Source organism: Lepisma saccharinum, chromosome 1 (assembly GCF_977018435.1).
Source record: "Lepisma saccharinum chromosome 1, izLepSacc3.1, whole genome shotgun sequence".
Classification (NCBI taxonomy): Eukaryota; Metazoa; Arthropoda; class Insecta; order Zygentoma; family Lepismatidae; genus Lepisma; species Lepisma saccharinum.
The window spans coordinates 51748227-51766636 of NC_139229.1; the positions used below are offsets into that span (position 1 = coordinate 51748227).

General features: G+C 40.5%; 1 protein-coding gene across 2 annotated transcripts in view; it reads right to left on the minus strand.

The window, feature by feature from the left end:
- Positions 1–9804: 9804 nt before the first annotated feature.
- MED20 (Mediator complex subunit 20) overlaps positions 9805–18410 on the minus strand; it is a 536245-nt gene continuing 527639 nt past the window's right edge. For both annotated transcript variants that reach the window (XM_083131729.1, XM_083131721.1), the window contains one exon: positions 9805–10034. In XM_083131729.1, coding sequence (XP_082987855.1) covers positions 9942–10034 — 93 coding nt within the window. In that variant the 3' untranslated portion in view covers positions 9805–9941. The remainder of the gene's footprint in view (positions 10035–18410) is intronic.

The window sequence follows — 18410 nt, forward strand, 5'->3', positions numbered from 1 at the left end:
TTTTTGTATTTGCTAGCTCCAACACAGCCATATCACAGATGAAAATATATATCTTTATCTGTGGCCGTATACTTTCTCCTGTTCACTCGCAACCTTGCAACAATAGCGATTAACCCTGACCGAGCATCAAGTATATGCTTACACATTTTGAGTTTCCCTATCCATTGATGCCTAACTCCTTTATATTAATATATATTTGCCCTGTACATAACTGGGCTAAATTTGTAAATAGCTAAGATAGTCCGACGAGTATATTGAGAGATATATTGTGTCCTATCAGATTGGTATTTGACTGATCTTTACATGCAGCACATTTTCTTTGTACTTTCAGTAAATTCTAAAATGTTGAGAGATTTCAAACTGATATGGGAAGTTTGATTCTTTTGTATTCTTATCAGATTTTGAGAATGCATTTAGCGAATAAGATTTGATTAATTCATTGAGTTATTGCTTTAAGTCCACTTTATGCACAGTACGGCTAATCGGGACTGGACCTACAGTTTAAAGTGGGATCCGAACCACTATGTGCCTCCACCGGGTGTCGAACCTAGAACCCCTTGATTACAAGACGAAGACGCAACCATTGCGCCATTGGGAAGACTCTAGCGAATAAGAGAAACATTTTAAAAATAGAGAAACCTCCAAATAAATCACCTCATACAATACAACTGGTAAGTACATACTATTCTAGTTTAGTGAATGTCTCATGTTTTTCTTCAATAAAATGTTTCGCTAATTTCGCCAGAACACTACGAGCATTTAGTTTGAAAATTTAGTCTACATTGCAAAATATGTCGACTAAATGAAGTGTTTAGGTATATTGAAATGTTTGAGAAGTCCAGACCCTATCGAAAATAATTTTTAAAAAAGTGTGCGAAAACTGCATTCTTTCCATTATTTTAGAAAGCGTTTTGTCTATATGAAAATCAGAAAGTTCCGTTAATGTAATTTTGTAGTCAGTAATCTATGGAGACGTTTTGAAATCGCATTCAAATACCAAATAAATAAATAATAGTTAAAAACATATCTTATTTTTTAACTTAAAAAATTATTTGAATTTATGAAGCCCATTACAAATCGGAAACAAGTATTAATACTACCGCCGAAGTGGCCGAGATGTTGAGTGTTCGATTCATGTTCGAATCACTGATAGTTCGGCGATTCGAGTCCTTATCTGGACATGAGAGTTACTTTGAGAATGTAATAATAATCATCATTCATTGCAATTGTTACAATTAGGAAAAAATGACAGAAAAGCTTCGCAATATAAAGAAAAAAACACAAAAAACAAATCTGGAAAAACTCCTGACTATAGTCACAAAATGTTCTTCCTGGTTTTGTTTACCGACCAAATATTATTTCCAGCGACGTCACTTCCAGAAATTCGAAGTTTTCCTTGCGTGTTTTCTGGGCCAATTTTGCTTCCAATTCTCAGAAAATTTCTCCAGGAATTGGCTCAGCGTTGCTTGAAAGAAGACATCTTAATTCCAGACAGCAGCTATTAATTCCAGGGAACGAGACACGGGAAAATATCCCAGTGAGAAGAAGAGCAATCGCGCCATGATGATGGCCATATTCGTGACGCGATGGGTAACTCCGCAAAGCACCGCAGCCACTTGATCGTTATGGGCTGAAAACAAAAACAAGCTTCATAAAGTGTCCTGCCGACAACCGACGCATGTGTTTGTCGTTGCTCCTCTAGACTTCAGACGAGCTGCTTCTCTTGCCTCTGCGTGTGTTCTGCGGCAACCGTGACACATTCTGGTCATTAAAGTCGGTTGGAGGCAGTAAAACTGTACGTCAGCTCCCGATTGCAAATCGTCTGTCCCTCTTTTGGTTCATTGGCGCTGAAAGGAGGTTCTGTTAGGTCTTTCTTCCACTGAAAGATTCTCTGGCAGCAAACGCATTGGAAAAACCTTCCGGTGACTACCATTTATTCTCTGGTTGCCTGCTTCCTGTACAGTCAAATAAAAACGATAATTTAAAGAACAAAATACTAATATTAACTACTAGAGCTGAGACGATACCACCATTTGCCGATACCGATACCCACGATACCGATGTCGATACTTGTATAATTCCAGTATAAAATAAAAAGGCTAGTTACCGAGTCATACTAACTCGTCACATCACTAGGCACGCATTTAGAAATATATAATTTGGGGAGCCAGTCCGAGCCAAGTGTCTGAGAAATATAATAATAAAAGTGTTCCTATTTAATACGTTAATATTATTATTGGTCGATTCGTAATAATATGTAAATTAATTAATTAGTACTTAATTTCTCCGATGCGTATCGAATATTGTTATATGTAACCACAGACTAAGGAACGGAGGAAAGGCAACGCTAATACCTATTTTGTTCTTTCCATCTTGATTAAAAAATATTGCTATTACATAAATAGTACGTAAAAAGACACTATAAAATCAGAGATAAAACGGCAAAAATTCATCATCTATATTAAGTGTAGTTAAGACCGCTAAAATTTGTGTAAAAACAACTGTCGTGGCAAGGAAATGTATGTCAAAAAATAAAAAAATGAATATTTATTGAATAACAAAAATAATGATACGTCCATTTGATGAAAACTAAAGTTCCTGATAAGTATTGTATGTACATTATTATAAGTAGTAGTGCACATAAATCATTAGAGGGCCCTCTCCGATGGTGTCGCCGTCGCCTTGTAATCAATAGATCGCGGGTTCGATACTCAGTGGAGGCACATAGTGGTTCGGGTCCCACTTTAAAATGTAGGTCCAGTCCCGATTAGCTTATCTTTCTTAGTACTGTCACTCAAAGCCGTATGTTCCCAATCTAATCTCGGCGGAAATTATTGATTGATTTTACTTTATTTCGCTTCTTGTGCCACTTTTGGTTAATTTGAGAACATGGGGATGAGTGATGAATGGACATTCCCAAACATTCATGACCAGGCTGGGATTTGAACCCTGACGTCGTAGCGCGATGTGCTAACCACTCCGCCACGGGGGCTGGCTTTCGGCGGAAATAAATAGCCATCATTGGCCGATACCGGCAGTCACGAGAAAGACAGAAGTGAAGAGGATAAGTATAAATTGCTGATTCCCCTTCGCGCTTGAACGTAGATAAAATAAAGATAATTTCACAGTGACCTTCATCCCCCTTTTCCAAGAACTCCGCAACTACATGACCCGGCATTAGTGCGGCGGGGGGTTTGAAACATCCACCTATCTTACCACCACGAGCTTCAAGCAAAAATTGGCAGTGACTGTTTATATTCCACAGCGTTAACCAAGCAGTTACATGCCTTCATGGTCACGTTTGGGTTCAGCTTTCACTAACCCATGCCTTTGATCTTGTCATCTGCTTCCCAGGAGGGTGAGGTTGTATCCAATGTTTCTAGGAAAATCTATGGAACTTCCTGAGCTGGTCTGCCAATCTGTCACAAGAAAGGGTGAACGAACTTTTAAGAAGGACAAATGAGGACTAAAAGTGGTAAACGTTGTAAGTGTCAAAAGCGAAAGTGTTGGGAAATCGCATCGTTCCGCACATCAGTCCGCAAGAACGTTCTTGCAATGCTTTGTGCGTGTTGCCTAATTTTAAGGCGAGAAGCCAACTTCAATAGTAACTTTTCAAAAACTTTTCTACCGCCACGAAGTTAGGCAACACACAACTCAATGCAGGGAAGCGGGTATTTCAGGGTCTAGGTGTTCCATTTTTTTATTGCCGCTAACTGTACATATAATGCTCTTGTGTGTTGAAAATATGTCTACTTACAAAATTATTTCGTAACCATGCAATCATATTGTTTGTAAGTCAGAAATTGCAGTGTAAGTTTCTGCCATCTGCCTGATAGGAATTTTATTATGTAAATTGCAATTAAATATGTGAACATGTTGAAACAAATTTACGATTTCCAAATTCTACCTGGTACAGACTGTAAATCATTGTCAGAGCGCGCGGTAAACTACATAAAAAAAACTATCATGTTTAGACCTTGAGTGCAGATCTAGATAAGTATGTCACACGAGGCTACATTACGCATTCAGTCCCCATGTGAACATAAAACGCATTAAAAAAAGGCTGTTAATTGCTGTGAGTATGTGAGCAAAGGGACAATTGTTCAAAACATGTCAAGGCCGCATATTTTTCTAATGAACGCGTCAACACCCAGCGGAGTAATAAATTATGCATTTGTGCACATGTAAAAGGGGGAGGGGGAAAGCAGCTGGCTAAAAAATGCGACATCAAAAGTCATGTCGTCTGCAAATTTTCACACTCGAGTCAACAAGGTCACGCCATTAGTATTGATGTTTTTGCACGGTATTTACGTATCGTATACCAAATTAAATCTGTAAACAAGAAATTATGCATCCATTTTGGTTCCTAGCTTGCATCAAATCAAACAATCGTAAATTGAACGAACTTAACATTGCCATACTAGCAGATGTAGCAAATATATATCATGCCTTACCAGAATTAGAATTCTTTCATAAGCCGCGGTAGCTCAGTCGTTAGGGCGTCTGACTACCATGCGAGAGACCCGGGTTCGATCCCCGGCGGGGGAGAACTGGAATTTTTTCCACCTATTCAAGCGGTTCCGGCGTCGTATAAAATGGGTACCTTGAGCAAACTCTGAGGGTAAAGGCGGCCAGGGGCGTGGTGCAGATCACATTATCCCACCTTAAGCCCGGATCAAGAAAGTGTGGGGCCCTACCCCACACCCCCTATACGCCTGTCGTGGTGCATAGCACAGGGGAGCACTTTATCACTTTTTACATTAGCTGTAACCATTGATACAGTTCAATGGCTGTAACTTAGCAACATGGAAGTTTATTTTAATAATGAAATAAAAATGTAAACTTTATAACATTCCCATTGTTATAAACGTGCTTCACACTTCCATACTGTTCAGATCACCAGATCTATTCAAGAACAAGAATATCATGGTGGTTTTGTTTAAATTGAAGTTTCAGCAACTTTGATGCTCTGCCTTCGAGTTATGAATTTTTGCTTCTTTTTCCTTATGCTTGCTGCGTAGAAATGCTTGATGAAACAATTCTTTCACACAACTGTTGGGTTACTAGAAAAATTTTCCCCATGACGCATGGCCAGGTTATTAAGCAATAGATACTATATAAGAAAATCACTAACAAACGCATTGCATGACAGATTAAGAAATACAAAGGTGTAGACCCGATCCAGTCGTTTTACATTTAGATGGAGTACTTAATTAATTGATAGTACAGGGTGTTTACAAAAGATTTTTTATTTTGATTTAGTTTATTTTACTTCGCGTTTTGTGCCTCTTGGCTAATTTGCGAAGATGGGGATGAGTGATGAAATGATGAAATTGATGAATGGACATTCACAAACAACCAAGCCCGACCGGGATTCGAACCCGGGACCCTTGGCGTCGCAGCGCGATGGGTGTTTACAAAAGAATCACACGAATTCAAAAGGCTATATATTTTTTTTATTATCAAACCAGGAACTTGGAATTGCTTTTAAAATACACAGCTATACATAAATTTTTACATAAAAAAATGTTCATAAGTGCTCAATGTGACCCCCTTTGGACGCTCGGCATATGTCCATACGGTAGGAGAATTCGTCCCATATAGATGCGAGCATGTCTGGAGTCACTGCTGCTGTGATCCGATTTCGCAGTTCATCCACAGTAGTCGGAAGTAGAGGCACATAAACAGTGTCTTTCATGTACCCCCACAAGAAAAAAATCACCCAGTGAGGTCGGTCGACCTAGGAGGCCATGCATGCAATTCCTCATCGTTTGGATCCTTACGCCTATCCATCGTTGAGGAAGCGTGTGGTTCAGGAATCTTCGAATATCCCGGTGACAATGCGGTGGAGCTCAATTCTGTTGGAAAATGAAGTCATTGGAATCAAGCTGTAGCTAACTGTGGGAAAAGACAGTTCTCAAGCATTTCCGAGTACGACATTCCTGTGACAGTGTCAGCCAAAAAGAAGTACGGGCCATACACCTTTTTTGAGAAAAGGCGCAAAGAACATTAAATTTAGGAGAATTTCTCTCATGCTGGACAACTTCATGTGGCTGCATAAACCCCAGATTCTCACATTGTGACGTTTCACCTTCTCGATTAGATGAAAAGTTACCTTATCACTGAACAGAAATTGTCGTGACAGAAATTGTTCGTCCTCCGATTCCCTTCGTCAGTTCTGTACTCGCTCGACGAGTGGACTTTTTCGAACTGCGAACAAAGCTTTGTCGAATGCGCTCCACATGTTCGTCAGAAACACGAGGACGGCCTGTTGATTTCCCTTTGCAAGACAGCCTGCGTCTTTGAACTGTTTGCGCCAACGTCGAATACTCTGTGCGGTAGGAGGTTCAACACCATACTGTCGCCGAAATTTACGCTGCACTTGTTGTAACAGATTCACACACTTCAAAGAGCAGTACACAGAAACCTTTTTGTTGCGACGTCGCCATCTTGCTTGAATCTGATGCGAGCGCGGGGGGAGGGGGGTGGAGAGTGCTACTGCTACCTGCCAACAATCATGTGAAACTCACGAATATCTTCTTCCTAACAGTACGTTGTTCGATGTGTTTTAGCGAACGGTTACTGAGTTAAATGACTTCGAAATCGGATGATTCATTTTGAAACACTGTATATAAGGGTCAGTCAGTGGGAAACAGGCCACCTCGTGTATCTCGACGTGTAAGTAGATGGCAGTTGCGTCGCAGGCTTATGTGAAGCAGTGGGAGTGTGAGCCGTGTGAAGTGCTGTCCGTGCAGGGACTTTCCGTCCGGCACATCATGCAGGCCAGTAAGGAAGAGCAGCGAGCAGAGCAGCGAGCAGTCGTGCGTTTCCTGGTGACGGAAGGCGCTAGTACGCGAAACATTCACCGTCCGATGACGGCAGTGTATGGGGAACATTGTTTATCTCTGTCGCGGGTGAAGGAGTGGACGGAGTGACGTTCTTCCTTCGCGAAACCGCTCGCGTACTAGCGCCTTCCGCCACTTCCATTTTTTTTTAAAATTTCAGAAGCCTCTTAGTTAGACATCATTCATAAAAGATAGTGTAGGTAAGAAATAGTGCTCTCTCTTCCTTCTGTCTCTAATCCATTTCCAGAAATACGCAACGAACATCCGAAACAGATGGTAACGAAAACATAATTTCGGATGGCGGCAGAGAAGTTGAAGGCACAAGAAATAATCGTCCATCTTCCGGAACTGCTAATGTGAATTGGGGGCAGCAGAAATCTATGGACTGATACGAGTCTAAGGGAGAGGAGGTTTCCGCCGGCGATGCGGGTGCCTTTTGTGCGAGGGGCTACATCCCAAGAATACATTCTGTCCGAGCGCTCTTCCTCAGGAGTGAATTGGGCGGCACAAATGGTGCTATCTGGCGAATAACAAAATTAGTCTCGAACACTGGAGATAATAATACCCGAGGGGAAAGACGAGGGCATTACAGAAGCAGACGTTAGATAATTGCAATCTTCTCTGCTCTCCGTTGGGTCTATGGGGGGCGACAGAAACGGAGATTGGACGTTAGGAACATTCCTTGAAACCAATCAAGAGAGGAGTTTCGTTCACGTACTGTATGTTGCTGGAGCCGCCGGACTGACACAAAGGAGACGCGGGTTCGATTCTCGGGGTGGTTATTACAAGGTCGGACTTTTTCCGACTCCGAAGTTCACACAGCCTCAAATAAATGGGTATTTCTGGGGATAAATGCGGCCGGAGCGTGGTGCGGATCACATCACCTCCACAAATGGTCGAGATCGAGAATGGGTCTACCTACCCCAATATGTGCCTTCATGGCACGGTGTAGTGTGTACGGGGAACTTTTGCTACATGTTGCTGAACCGTAACTCATTTGGTACTTTCTCACGAAAAATGACAAAACTATATACACTAGAGTGCGCGTCAAATCTCCTGCATATGGCCTTGAACGGCTGAACAGCACAAGCGAATCACAGACGTGCGGCGTTGCATAGTTCCGTGACAAGGTGTTTCGCTCAACCACGCTGTCTCTTTTCCGTGTGAGATTTCGACATGGCACCGCTGAGGTGTGCTGCTATTGGCTATCGCCATATGCAGGAGAATTGACGCGCACTGTATATTCTGATGCACTTACAGGGGCCGGGGTGGTCTGGTTGCTAGAACTTCTACCCGGCTGACTAACCTAGGTTCGAATCCCAGGGTGGAATAAGAAAATCTGATTCTTTTCCTCCGCATAAAGCAACCAAATGAGTACCTGGGGACAACCCTTTCAGTAAAGGCGGTCGGAGGGTGGTGCTGATCACATCACTACCAAAAATAGCCGAAATCTTGAAACTATGTGTCTGTACCTTTACATTTCTCTGTCACTTCATAGCAGGTGCAATGAGGGCTGGGATATTTGCCTTCATAGAGCTTAAAAGTGTCAAAATATTCATGTAAATATGCACTAAAATGTCAAGCGTCATGAGAACAGGTCGCGAAAATACCGCGCCCCGTCAAGTACTTCTTGAATTGAAATGCAGACCACCGTAGCACAGAGCTACGATGGCAGGGGTTTTGGGTTCGAATTTCGGCCCGGGCATGGGTGTTCTTTGCGAAGGGTGTCACTTCATCAGCCACATCATATCATTAATCATCCTCATCTTCGCGATTAGCCAAAAGTGGAAAAAGTTAGTAAAATCAATCAATCTATAAACTTGAAATGATGTCTCATTCTCGTCTCGTGTTCGAAACGTCTGTTCGATACTGTATTGGTCACGAGCGGAAAAGTCTAAGAAGAAAATTCTAACATCCTTTAAATAACAGGCTATATAGGGCCTACGGAAATATTTAAAAACATTGAGACAAACTAAAATAATAAGCGAGCGCGGCAATTTCCCTCCGCTAAAACTCCCTTCATTCATCACAAACAAGGAATGTGTGTCAGAATTCGAATCCATTTCAATATACCCGACAATGCAGGTCGAACAAACGTCAATTCAACACACTTAACGGTATCGTGTTTTGCGTGGTGTATTTTGCCATTCAACATTTCATTTGAAAATGTGAATTCATTCTCAGTTTGAGAAGTCAGATTCAATTCCAGCAATCAGAGTATGAAGTCTGTTGTGGGTGCTGTTTTCAGGAATCACGTCACCTATCACCTGATATACAGGGTGTCTCAAAAGTAATAGTCCAAACTGACACAGGAGTAAGTACACGATAATAGAAGCAAAAAAGTCTCAGTAAACATGGGTCTGAAAACGAGCCGTTTTCGAGATAATCGCGAATATGTTATTACAAGACGCCACTGACTTCATTGTTTGTAAACGTTGTCCTAGTTGGTAAAACGCTAATAATGTGTGCGAATGTGTGGTTAGAAGCCGTCACTGATTGCATTTTCTAAACACCGAGTGCTTTACTCCTTGCGCGTTCCGAGGTTTGCTCTTTGTTTACAAAACAGAACATTTCCGAGAGGTGGCGTTGTAATCAAACAGGATGGATACAATCAGTAGGCTACACAGTCTAATTGTACTGTGGGAGTCACGTCAGTTGTACTGTACTGCGTAGTGAAAATGGAACCTTACAGCAACGAAGAGTACATTTTACCAACTAGGACGACGTTTACAAACAATGAAGTCAGTGGCGGCTTGTAACCACACATTCGCAATTATCTCGAAAACGGCTCGTTTGCAGACCCATGTTTACTGAGACTTTTTTGCTTCTATTATCGTGTACTTTCAACTGTGTTAATTTGCTCAATTACTTATAAGACACCCTGTATATACGACACCTTGAAACTCCCTTTTAAAGGGATGTCACAAATATGCCAGAGTCGCAAGTTAAAAACAGACAGTGAAGTGGAATGTAGCTTTAATGTTTAGCTAGGATTACAATGTATAAAGTTACACACATGGAAGACTACTTGATGCAAATGAAAGTTACGAATAAACTTATATTTAAACTGAAGTTAAGAGACGTGTTTTTCCTCGCTTAGCGGACGCCTGTAGCCTTCCTGTACATGGAGAAGTGATCGAGATACTGATGCACTGTATCGATGGGTTGATAAATTTCATTCATTCGGTTCTGAAAAGGAAAAAACAAAACAATTAATAACATACCAGGAGAACACTGTACATGTGAAATATTATGAAATGATATTTTTAAATAAGAATTCAGAATAACCAACACGTTAATCAATTTTTTACTGACGTAATATTGGAATAAAACTCAAACTACACCAATAGCAGAAACACTACAGATGACTCCGGATAATTGTTATTTAAAATGAATGAAAGTTTTTCTCATGAAGGTAAAATCTAAAAACAAGGTATCATATGCAACACGTTTACAATTACTTCACATAGATCATTTGTTACTATTTAAAACTGGTAAGAACAGGCTCCCTTACATCACATTCATTTTCGCTAAGAGTTCGGTTATCATGATGTAATTAATACATGTGTCATGTGCTCAAGAGATAAAATATTGCATTACATCAGCAAACTCACATTCTTCTGTAGTACTTTCAGAATGGTTATAGTCTAAAAGTGTAAGAAATTTAAAGGTTACAACATTCCTAAAAACCGTAATTTCAACTTTTATTTTCAGATCTGATTTGTAAAATATATGGTTCCATTAACTCTTCCCTCCCCCCCCCCGATTTATTATGGTATCCCCAACCAGTGGAAAAGTCCTGACAAATAATTTGAGTCAAATACTACATTTCTATGACATATTAGAAGGTTGATATGATGAGAAACTCTAAAATCCAATACGGCGGATGCCTGAGTGAGAAACTTTGGGAGTTTTCAAGATATCCACAGCTACACATTCTGAACACACCACAAAGGATTCAATTTCGATTCGCTTTGTTGTTTTAAGTCCACTTTATGCACAGATAGGTTATTGGGACTGGACCTACAGTTTTAAAGTAGGATTAGAATTACTGTGATTTGTGCCTACACCGGGTATCGAACCCAATACCCCTTGCTTACAAGCGGATGACGTTATCGAAGGATTCGTTATTATTTTTGTCCTGGTTGAAGTCCAAATGTTCTGAACTCTATTGTTAGTCCAGTGAAATGCTTTCTTTCCCCATCTCAATGATAATGATTTTTTCCCCATGTTATGCTGCAATTTCGAGAAAACTGCTGCGTTTAGAGAAAAGTGCTGATAACCTTTTATACCGGGTTTAATGTAAGAAAGAAATTAAAATAAAGGCTAAGTCTTTACATTAATTACCATAGGAGTTAGCCAACATGGCAGACGTTTTCTTCCCAAGATGGCGGATTTTTCTGAAGCGGGAAATCTTGGGAATTTTCAGGATACGTTCTGGGACACTTGAAGCATATCCCACAAAGCTTCGTTTGTTATTAATTTTATCTAGGTTTGGTAGAAAATTTGTCTAAATGTACAGGAATAATAGTCCTCAAGTCAGAAGCTAGATTCATTCACATAATAATAATAATAAAAAAAGTGGGGTCAAGTGGAAAATATCAAGAGTATCTCCCCCAAGAAACGGTGTACGCTTTTAAAAGGAGCTTGAGTTCAGCCAATACGCAAGCAGTGCTATTGCGCTGTTGCCAAACTAACTGCTAGCGGAAGTGAAAGATTGAGAAATCGCTGTGTCCAATATTCACAGTATATGTGAGTACAGTGAAATAATATAGTGAATATTTCTACACAATATCATATCACTACAGCATATATATTAATAACTCAAACTGACTCAGATGTTGGAGAACGCACACGACAATGAAGGATCATTGTGGATACTGAGACGAATATAACATGGACGTTCGCAGAATTTTTTCCAGGGAGGGAAAAGGAAGGTTTTTTCAGGGGGGGCAAACAAGTCACATTTCCCCCCAAAAGAGTGTAGTTCCCTAAAAAAACATTGCTTAAATTTGAATTTATGGTGTTAATGCAATAATTAACACATATTGTGGCTAAAATTACATTAAATGTGTGAAATACATAATTTTTGGTTGACTTTCATTTTCCAGGGGGGTAACACGCCCCCCCCCCCTTCCGGTCGCACATGAACCCATCTTTTCCCAAAACACAACCCAGCTGTCAACACGGTGGAAACGAAACAAATAGACGGAAGTCAAATGAAAATACCATGAGACGTGTTGTTTCCCAATGTTTCTTCAAGAAACGATAACTCGGGTTGCAGGCGACGGAAATTTTTGGGACTTGGACAATCAGGTTCAAAATGTCCTGCCCCATCTTATGATTTACCATAAGTGGCGAGTTTTACGAAAACTTGTTGCGCGCAAGAAAAATACAGAACACGGCGTTTAACTTGAGCGCCGCAGTTTCCTAACTCTACAACGTTGCACTCCTGCCATTGGCTGGTCGCCACGGACACGCTCTGCATGGCCCCGCCCGATATCGCCTCTAAAACCTTACGCCGTATAGGTATTCTAAACTGAAATTGACGTTAGCTGTAATATCGAAGTTTCGCTTCGACTCCCAACCAGACAGAGAATGAGTACTTCACTGTGTTTGATCTTGCACCTAATCATGATGCATCGCCAGTCACAGTTAATCTAACGAGACAGAAAAGGGGCGTCCAAAACATAATAATAATGAAACAGACATAAGCAGCATTGCGGTATCTTCTGATTCCTGTTTACTTCAGTCTACCAAATGAGGAGCGCAGTTTCTAGGTTGTTTTTAAGTCTAAATTGTTTTTCCGTGTCATGGTTTCTATGAAGATCTCTTCTGTCAGATCAAAGTACGGAGGAAAAAGCAGCTCGTTTGTTCATCAGAGTCGACAGGGTTGGGAGAAAAACAAACGAACGCCTCTTTCCCTTCTTTTCATGCCATCAGCAGTCCAATCCACGGTTCTTACGCGGACACTTCCCGTAACCAGGAGGAACGGCCGCCTTGTAGCTAGGAAACGCGGTATTATACGGATACACACCTCGTACTTTATTCCCCCCCCCCCCTCCTTTGAACCTCTTCTTCGTCGGCAAATCCTGTTTTCTCCTCTTCCCTGGAACTCATAATGCTCTGAAAGCTTCGTGGAATGAAAAACCAAGAAAAAAGAATTTCCGAAACGCAATTTTCCTTCTCCTTCGCGACGCGACTCTACAAGGCCTGAGAAGAGATCATTGCAGTTCGTGTCCTCAAAGCGATTACGTAATCATTATGCCATTTTCACTTTCAATCTTGCTCATTAGTCTAATGCTGCTTTAATGAGGAGGTTCGGTTCATCAAATGGTCGCTGTTGAGTTCCGACCAGATTCCTCCTAGCTCTTTCTGGTCAAGCGGCCATCTTGGATATCTCACCACACACACACTTCAAGCTGTTACACTGTTGATATCCAAACGTTCGGAAACGATTCATAATAATCGATGAATGAATGAAGTAAAAGTATTGGGAGCATCGGCACTTTAGACGATTTTGCACCCTTCATTGTTTGCGGAAAAATTTTACCTTATCTAAAATTCTGACTTAAAAAAAAATAAAACATGGGGTGTGAAAAGTCTCTTGGAAAAATTAACAGTGCAAGGTTGTACAGGGACCCGCACAAGACAAGCAAAATACATTAAAAAGTCAGAAAAAAAGTAAAAGCTTCCTCACAGACGGTAGAAGAAGCTCTTCGCAAAAAGCTAAAAACCCTTCGTAAAATACTGTTATCATCGCCCAACAGGGACGAGAAACAGCCTGCAAGGTTAAAAGTCTAGGGGAGGTAAGCAAGATCCGCACATTCAACAAGAATATGCCGAATACTTAAAACTACATTACAAACACGACACAAAGGAGCGTCCTGCCCTTGCAGCAAGTGACCATGGGTTTGACGGCTGTGTCCAATTCGCATCCTGTATAGAACTTCTCGGCGAGAGGGACGGGATGAGGAACGCCAAGCAGCATTGGTGGGCTTAATACAGTGGGGCTTGTTCCCGGTGACCGGCTCCCACTCTTCCTGCCAAGTATCGAGAAGGCTACAGTGAATCAATCATAAACGATCGTTATCGAGTCCAAAGTTTGTTGGGCCACTCCTGTGGTGCATGCTGTCGCTTTGTAATCAAGGGTAATGGGTTCGATCCCCGGCGGAGGTACAGTCACAGTCAATAAAAATCGGTCACCTAGATCTGAAATACTTTCTTCCCCGCATGGCGTTATATGCATGTTGCTTAACGCTACGGAGATGAGTGGATTTTCAATAGCAAGTTCTGCCACTGCCGTAGAGTTGTGTTTGTGCCACTTTTGGCTAATTTGCGAAGATGGGGATGAGTGATGACATGATGAAACTGATGAATGGACACTCACAAGCATCTATGCCCATACCGGGATTCGAACCCGGGACCAACATTATTATTATTATTATTATTATTAGTAGTAGTAGTAGTAGTGGTAGTATCAAAGATGTCATTACCCTTGTAAATTATGCAAAAAGGGGGTAGAAGTTGGTGCTAAAGCATTTGTGTTGGAACAAACGATTTGATTTATTTTTCAACTCGTTCAATTTGACATTAATAATGGAAAACAAGCACACAAACTATTTTTGAAAGACAGAAAATTCTTGATAAATGCATTCCAAATAGAATTCTTTTTTACATTAACAAATTAACATGTATAACTTTCATGCACGATATATGTTTCACACATATGCAATATGGAGCGACGTGGACACTAAATTGTGTACGTATTCAAAGTTTCTTTAATACATATTATATACAACATATATTATTTAAATACATTACACAACCCATTCATTCATCTCACAATAAACCAAAAGCAAAAATTACATAAATTGTATCTGAAATGTACACGCTCATTTTCCTCAAAACAATTGTTAATGCATTTAAAACAAAATCAATTAAGACAAGTGTTATTTCTCTGTGTGGCAATTTCCAATGCATTACAGAGAATAATAGCATATTGCGAGCGAAACGAGCAAGAAAATTTTTGGATCCAATTTTTTTGAAGGCTGAAATCAATATTGATTTAATAATAATTTCACGGGATGCCAATGCATTCTCTGTTACAAATTTTGTGCTTCCCCGATGGTGTAATGGTCGCCTTGTGATCAAGGGGTCCCGGGTTCGATACCCACACATGGCACAGTAGTTCGGATCCCACTCTAAACTGTAGGTGTTTTCCCGATTAGCCTTTTTGTGCGTAAAATGGACTTAAAACCACAAGTCAATCAATCAATTTTACAACTTATTTTCATTTAGATCCTTCGGCGCCCAGAGCCGAGTCCCGCCGCCCCCTAGCTACGGCTCTGAACTTGATAAGACTAAGAAAATTTTACGAGAAGTATTTTTATTTGCATAAAATTTGATGTTGTGGGCGGTAATTGCACCCTGCAGGTACACTTGGCCGTCAATGTTTGCCCTTGCCTCCCTAGAAATCAATGCTCCCCTGCCCCCTTTCCGGTTGCGCCACTGTCTGCGCAAGTAGGGATTTGAGCGGGCCTGGAAAATGAACACGTGAGAGGGAAAGGGGATTGCATGGTGGGCAACGCGACAGCAGCTATTAGCCGTTTGCAGCAGCGCGTACTGCTTTGCTCCGCTCAGTCGCTTTCTTCCCTTCTCTACCGTTATGCATGGTGTTGCTCCACAGACTCCTAATGTGACAGACTGTAGGGCGTTGTTGCACCATAAAATTACACTTGTCCCACCGAAAAAAAATAAAAACTTTTATGTTATTTTACACAAATTTGACCTTTACGACAACAATAAACGCCTTACAACTGTTCTACAGTACACTGAAATTATTTATTGTTGTAATTTACACGTTGGATTAGTATTTTTAAGTTTCTCTTATTTACGGTGAAAATACCGGTATCAGGTGGGCTAATATATATATATATTGGGTTATTAATTCATCCAAATAATATAAAGGATATTCACATAGGTAGTTCTAGTGTTAAGGCGAATACTAAGTGGATTGATCTAGTGAATATAGAATTATTAAATAAAATTACTTAGAATATACTAATGAATATTAAAGAAGAGGGTGTCCCACGAACGGCGCAACTGGGAATTAAGAGTGGCGTTACTTTGTAACCGAAACCTGTACATACATAAGTCATACACCAAATGTTAGCCCTGTCCAAGTAGATATTTTTAAACATAGAAACAACAAACGGGGTGCAGTGTTGTTCATGCAGTGTTGCCAAATGTAAGTGAAAGGGTAAATTTATTTTTCCACAAAGCATGGAAAATTGCATGTCAAACATTCGTATGGAAATTTGGACGTCAATTTCCACCTTGGGTAGGTGGACTATTTCGCTATCTATAGTTCAGAGAAGAAAACCGATCGTTTTCGCGTATAGCCAATCCTGAAATGCCTCGTAAAGGCGTACCGGTCCAAATGGGTGTTTTAAAAAAATTATGAGGTACAGTGGCAACACTGTTGATGTTTGAAGGCAACAAAAGGTGTGTTTAGTGATGGTCTATGACATGGAAATACTGGAAACAGGAAAAAAAGAAAATGAGAATTATGGTGAAAAAAGTGTTACTTACCTACTCCTGGCAACCATGCAATGCGATAAGAACGCCCACCGAACGAGAACAAAAGAATCAGTTAGTTGTGTACTCAGAACTGTTTGAGCCGAGCATTTCGCATTGTTCGTAGGGGAAGATTAGAATTGTTCTGTGAAATGAAGTACTCTTTGGAAGAGAGGGTGTTCATTGTGGAACATTATTTTTGTTCAAAATCGTACGCTAGTGTAAAAACTGTGTTTCGCGAGAAATACCCGAATAACAGTGTTCCAGAAAATTCGACGATATATCGACTTGTTTCCAGATTTCGTGAAACAGGATCTATTAATGACAAACCCTACGACAGACCACCACCAGTTTTGACACAAGGTGTGCTGCAGGATGTGGAGCAGAGAATATCACAATCTCCCAGGAAATCTGTTCGTAAACTTGCTGCACAGTCAGATGTATCAAAAACAACAACTCACCGAGCGTTAAAACAATTGCACCTACGTGCATGTAAGGTACAGGCTGTGCAAGAACTGAAGGAAGCAGACAAAGGTGCACGTGTAAGATACTGCCAGTGGTTTAGAAATTTTATTAGAGACAATGGTGTGAATATTTTGGATAAGGTTTTTTTCACGGATGAAGCATGGTTCCACTTAAATGGATATGTCAACAGTCAAAATTCTCGACGCTGGTCAAGTAACAATCCCCATTTGTTACATGAACAATCACTTCATCCACAAAAGATCGGTGTGTGGTCGCGATTTCGCGGAAAAAAATAATCGGTCCATTCTTTTTCAACACAACAGTTGACGGAATAGTTTATCGTGACCTTATCACACAGTTTATTTCTCTGTTGGAACGTGATGAACGTGATTGTTGGTTTCAACAAGACTCCGCAACGTCACACGTCTAATGCAACTTTAGACATGTTGGCAGCGTTTTTTGGCGATCAGATTATAAGCAAAAACTTATGGCCCAGTCGCTCCCCGGATCTGACGTCTCCAGATTTTTTTCTGTGGGGTTATTTGAAACAAACAGTTTACATTAATAACCCAAGAACACTTGATGATCTCAAAATAAACGTTTGCACAGCCATTAACAATATAAACCAATCAACCTTGCATAACGTTGCTTCCAACATGATAAAACGTGTTGATGAATGCCTCAGGGAAAATGGTTGTCATTTTCAACATCTTTTGTAAAGCTACACTGCCTGTTACGCGCATTGCATGGTTGCCAGGAGTAGGTAAGTAACACTTTTTTCACCATAATTCTCATTTTCTTTTTTTCCTGTTTCCAGTATTTCCATGTCATAGACCATCACTAAACACACCTTTTGTTGCCTTCAAACATCAACAGTGTTGCCACTGTACAACATCATTTTTTTAAAACACCCATTTGGACCGGTACGCCTTTACGAGGCATTTCAGGATTGGCTATACGCGAAAACGATCGGTTTTCTTCTCTGAACTATAGATAGCGAAATAGTCCACCTACCCAAGGTGGAAATTGACGTCCAAATTTCCGTACGAATGTTTGACATGCAATTTTCCATGCTTTGTGGAAAAATAAATTTACACTTTCACTTACATTTGGCAACACTGCACCCCGTTTGTTGTTTCTATGTTTTAAAATATCTACTTGGACAGGGCTAACATTTGGTGTATGACTTATGTATGTACAGGTTTCGGTTACAAAGTAACGCCACTCTTAATTCCCAGTTGCGCCGTTCGTGGGACACCCTGTACTTATTTGATGACTAGTTAGTTATACCTAGGAATGCTTTAAATTCTTTATTTAATTTGTATGTTATAAATGATGGAGGTTCGTGATTTTGTTAGTCAGAATGGGGCAGGGTCTACTAATAGCCCTAGGAAGGTTCTTATTCAATCCAGTGATACGTTTATATTATGAAATCACGGTGAACCATCAGTAGATTTTTAAGAAGTTTCCACCGTAAGGTTAGGGACATTATTTACAGTGTATCCCTACAAAGTATTTTAC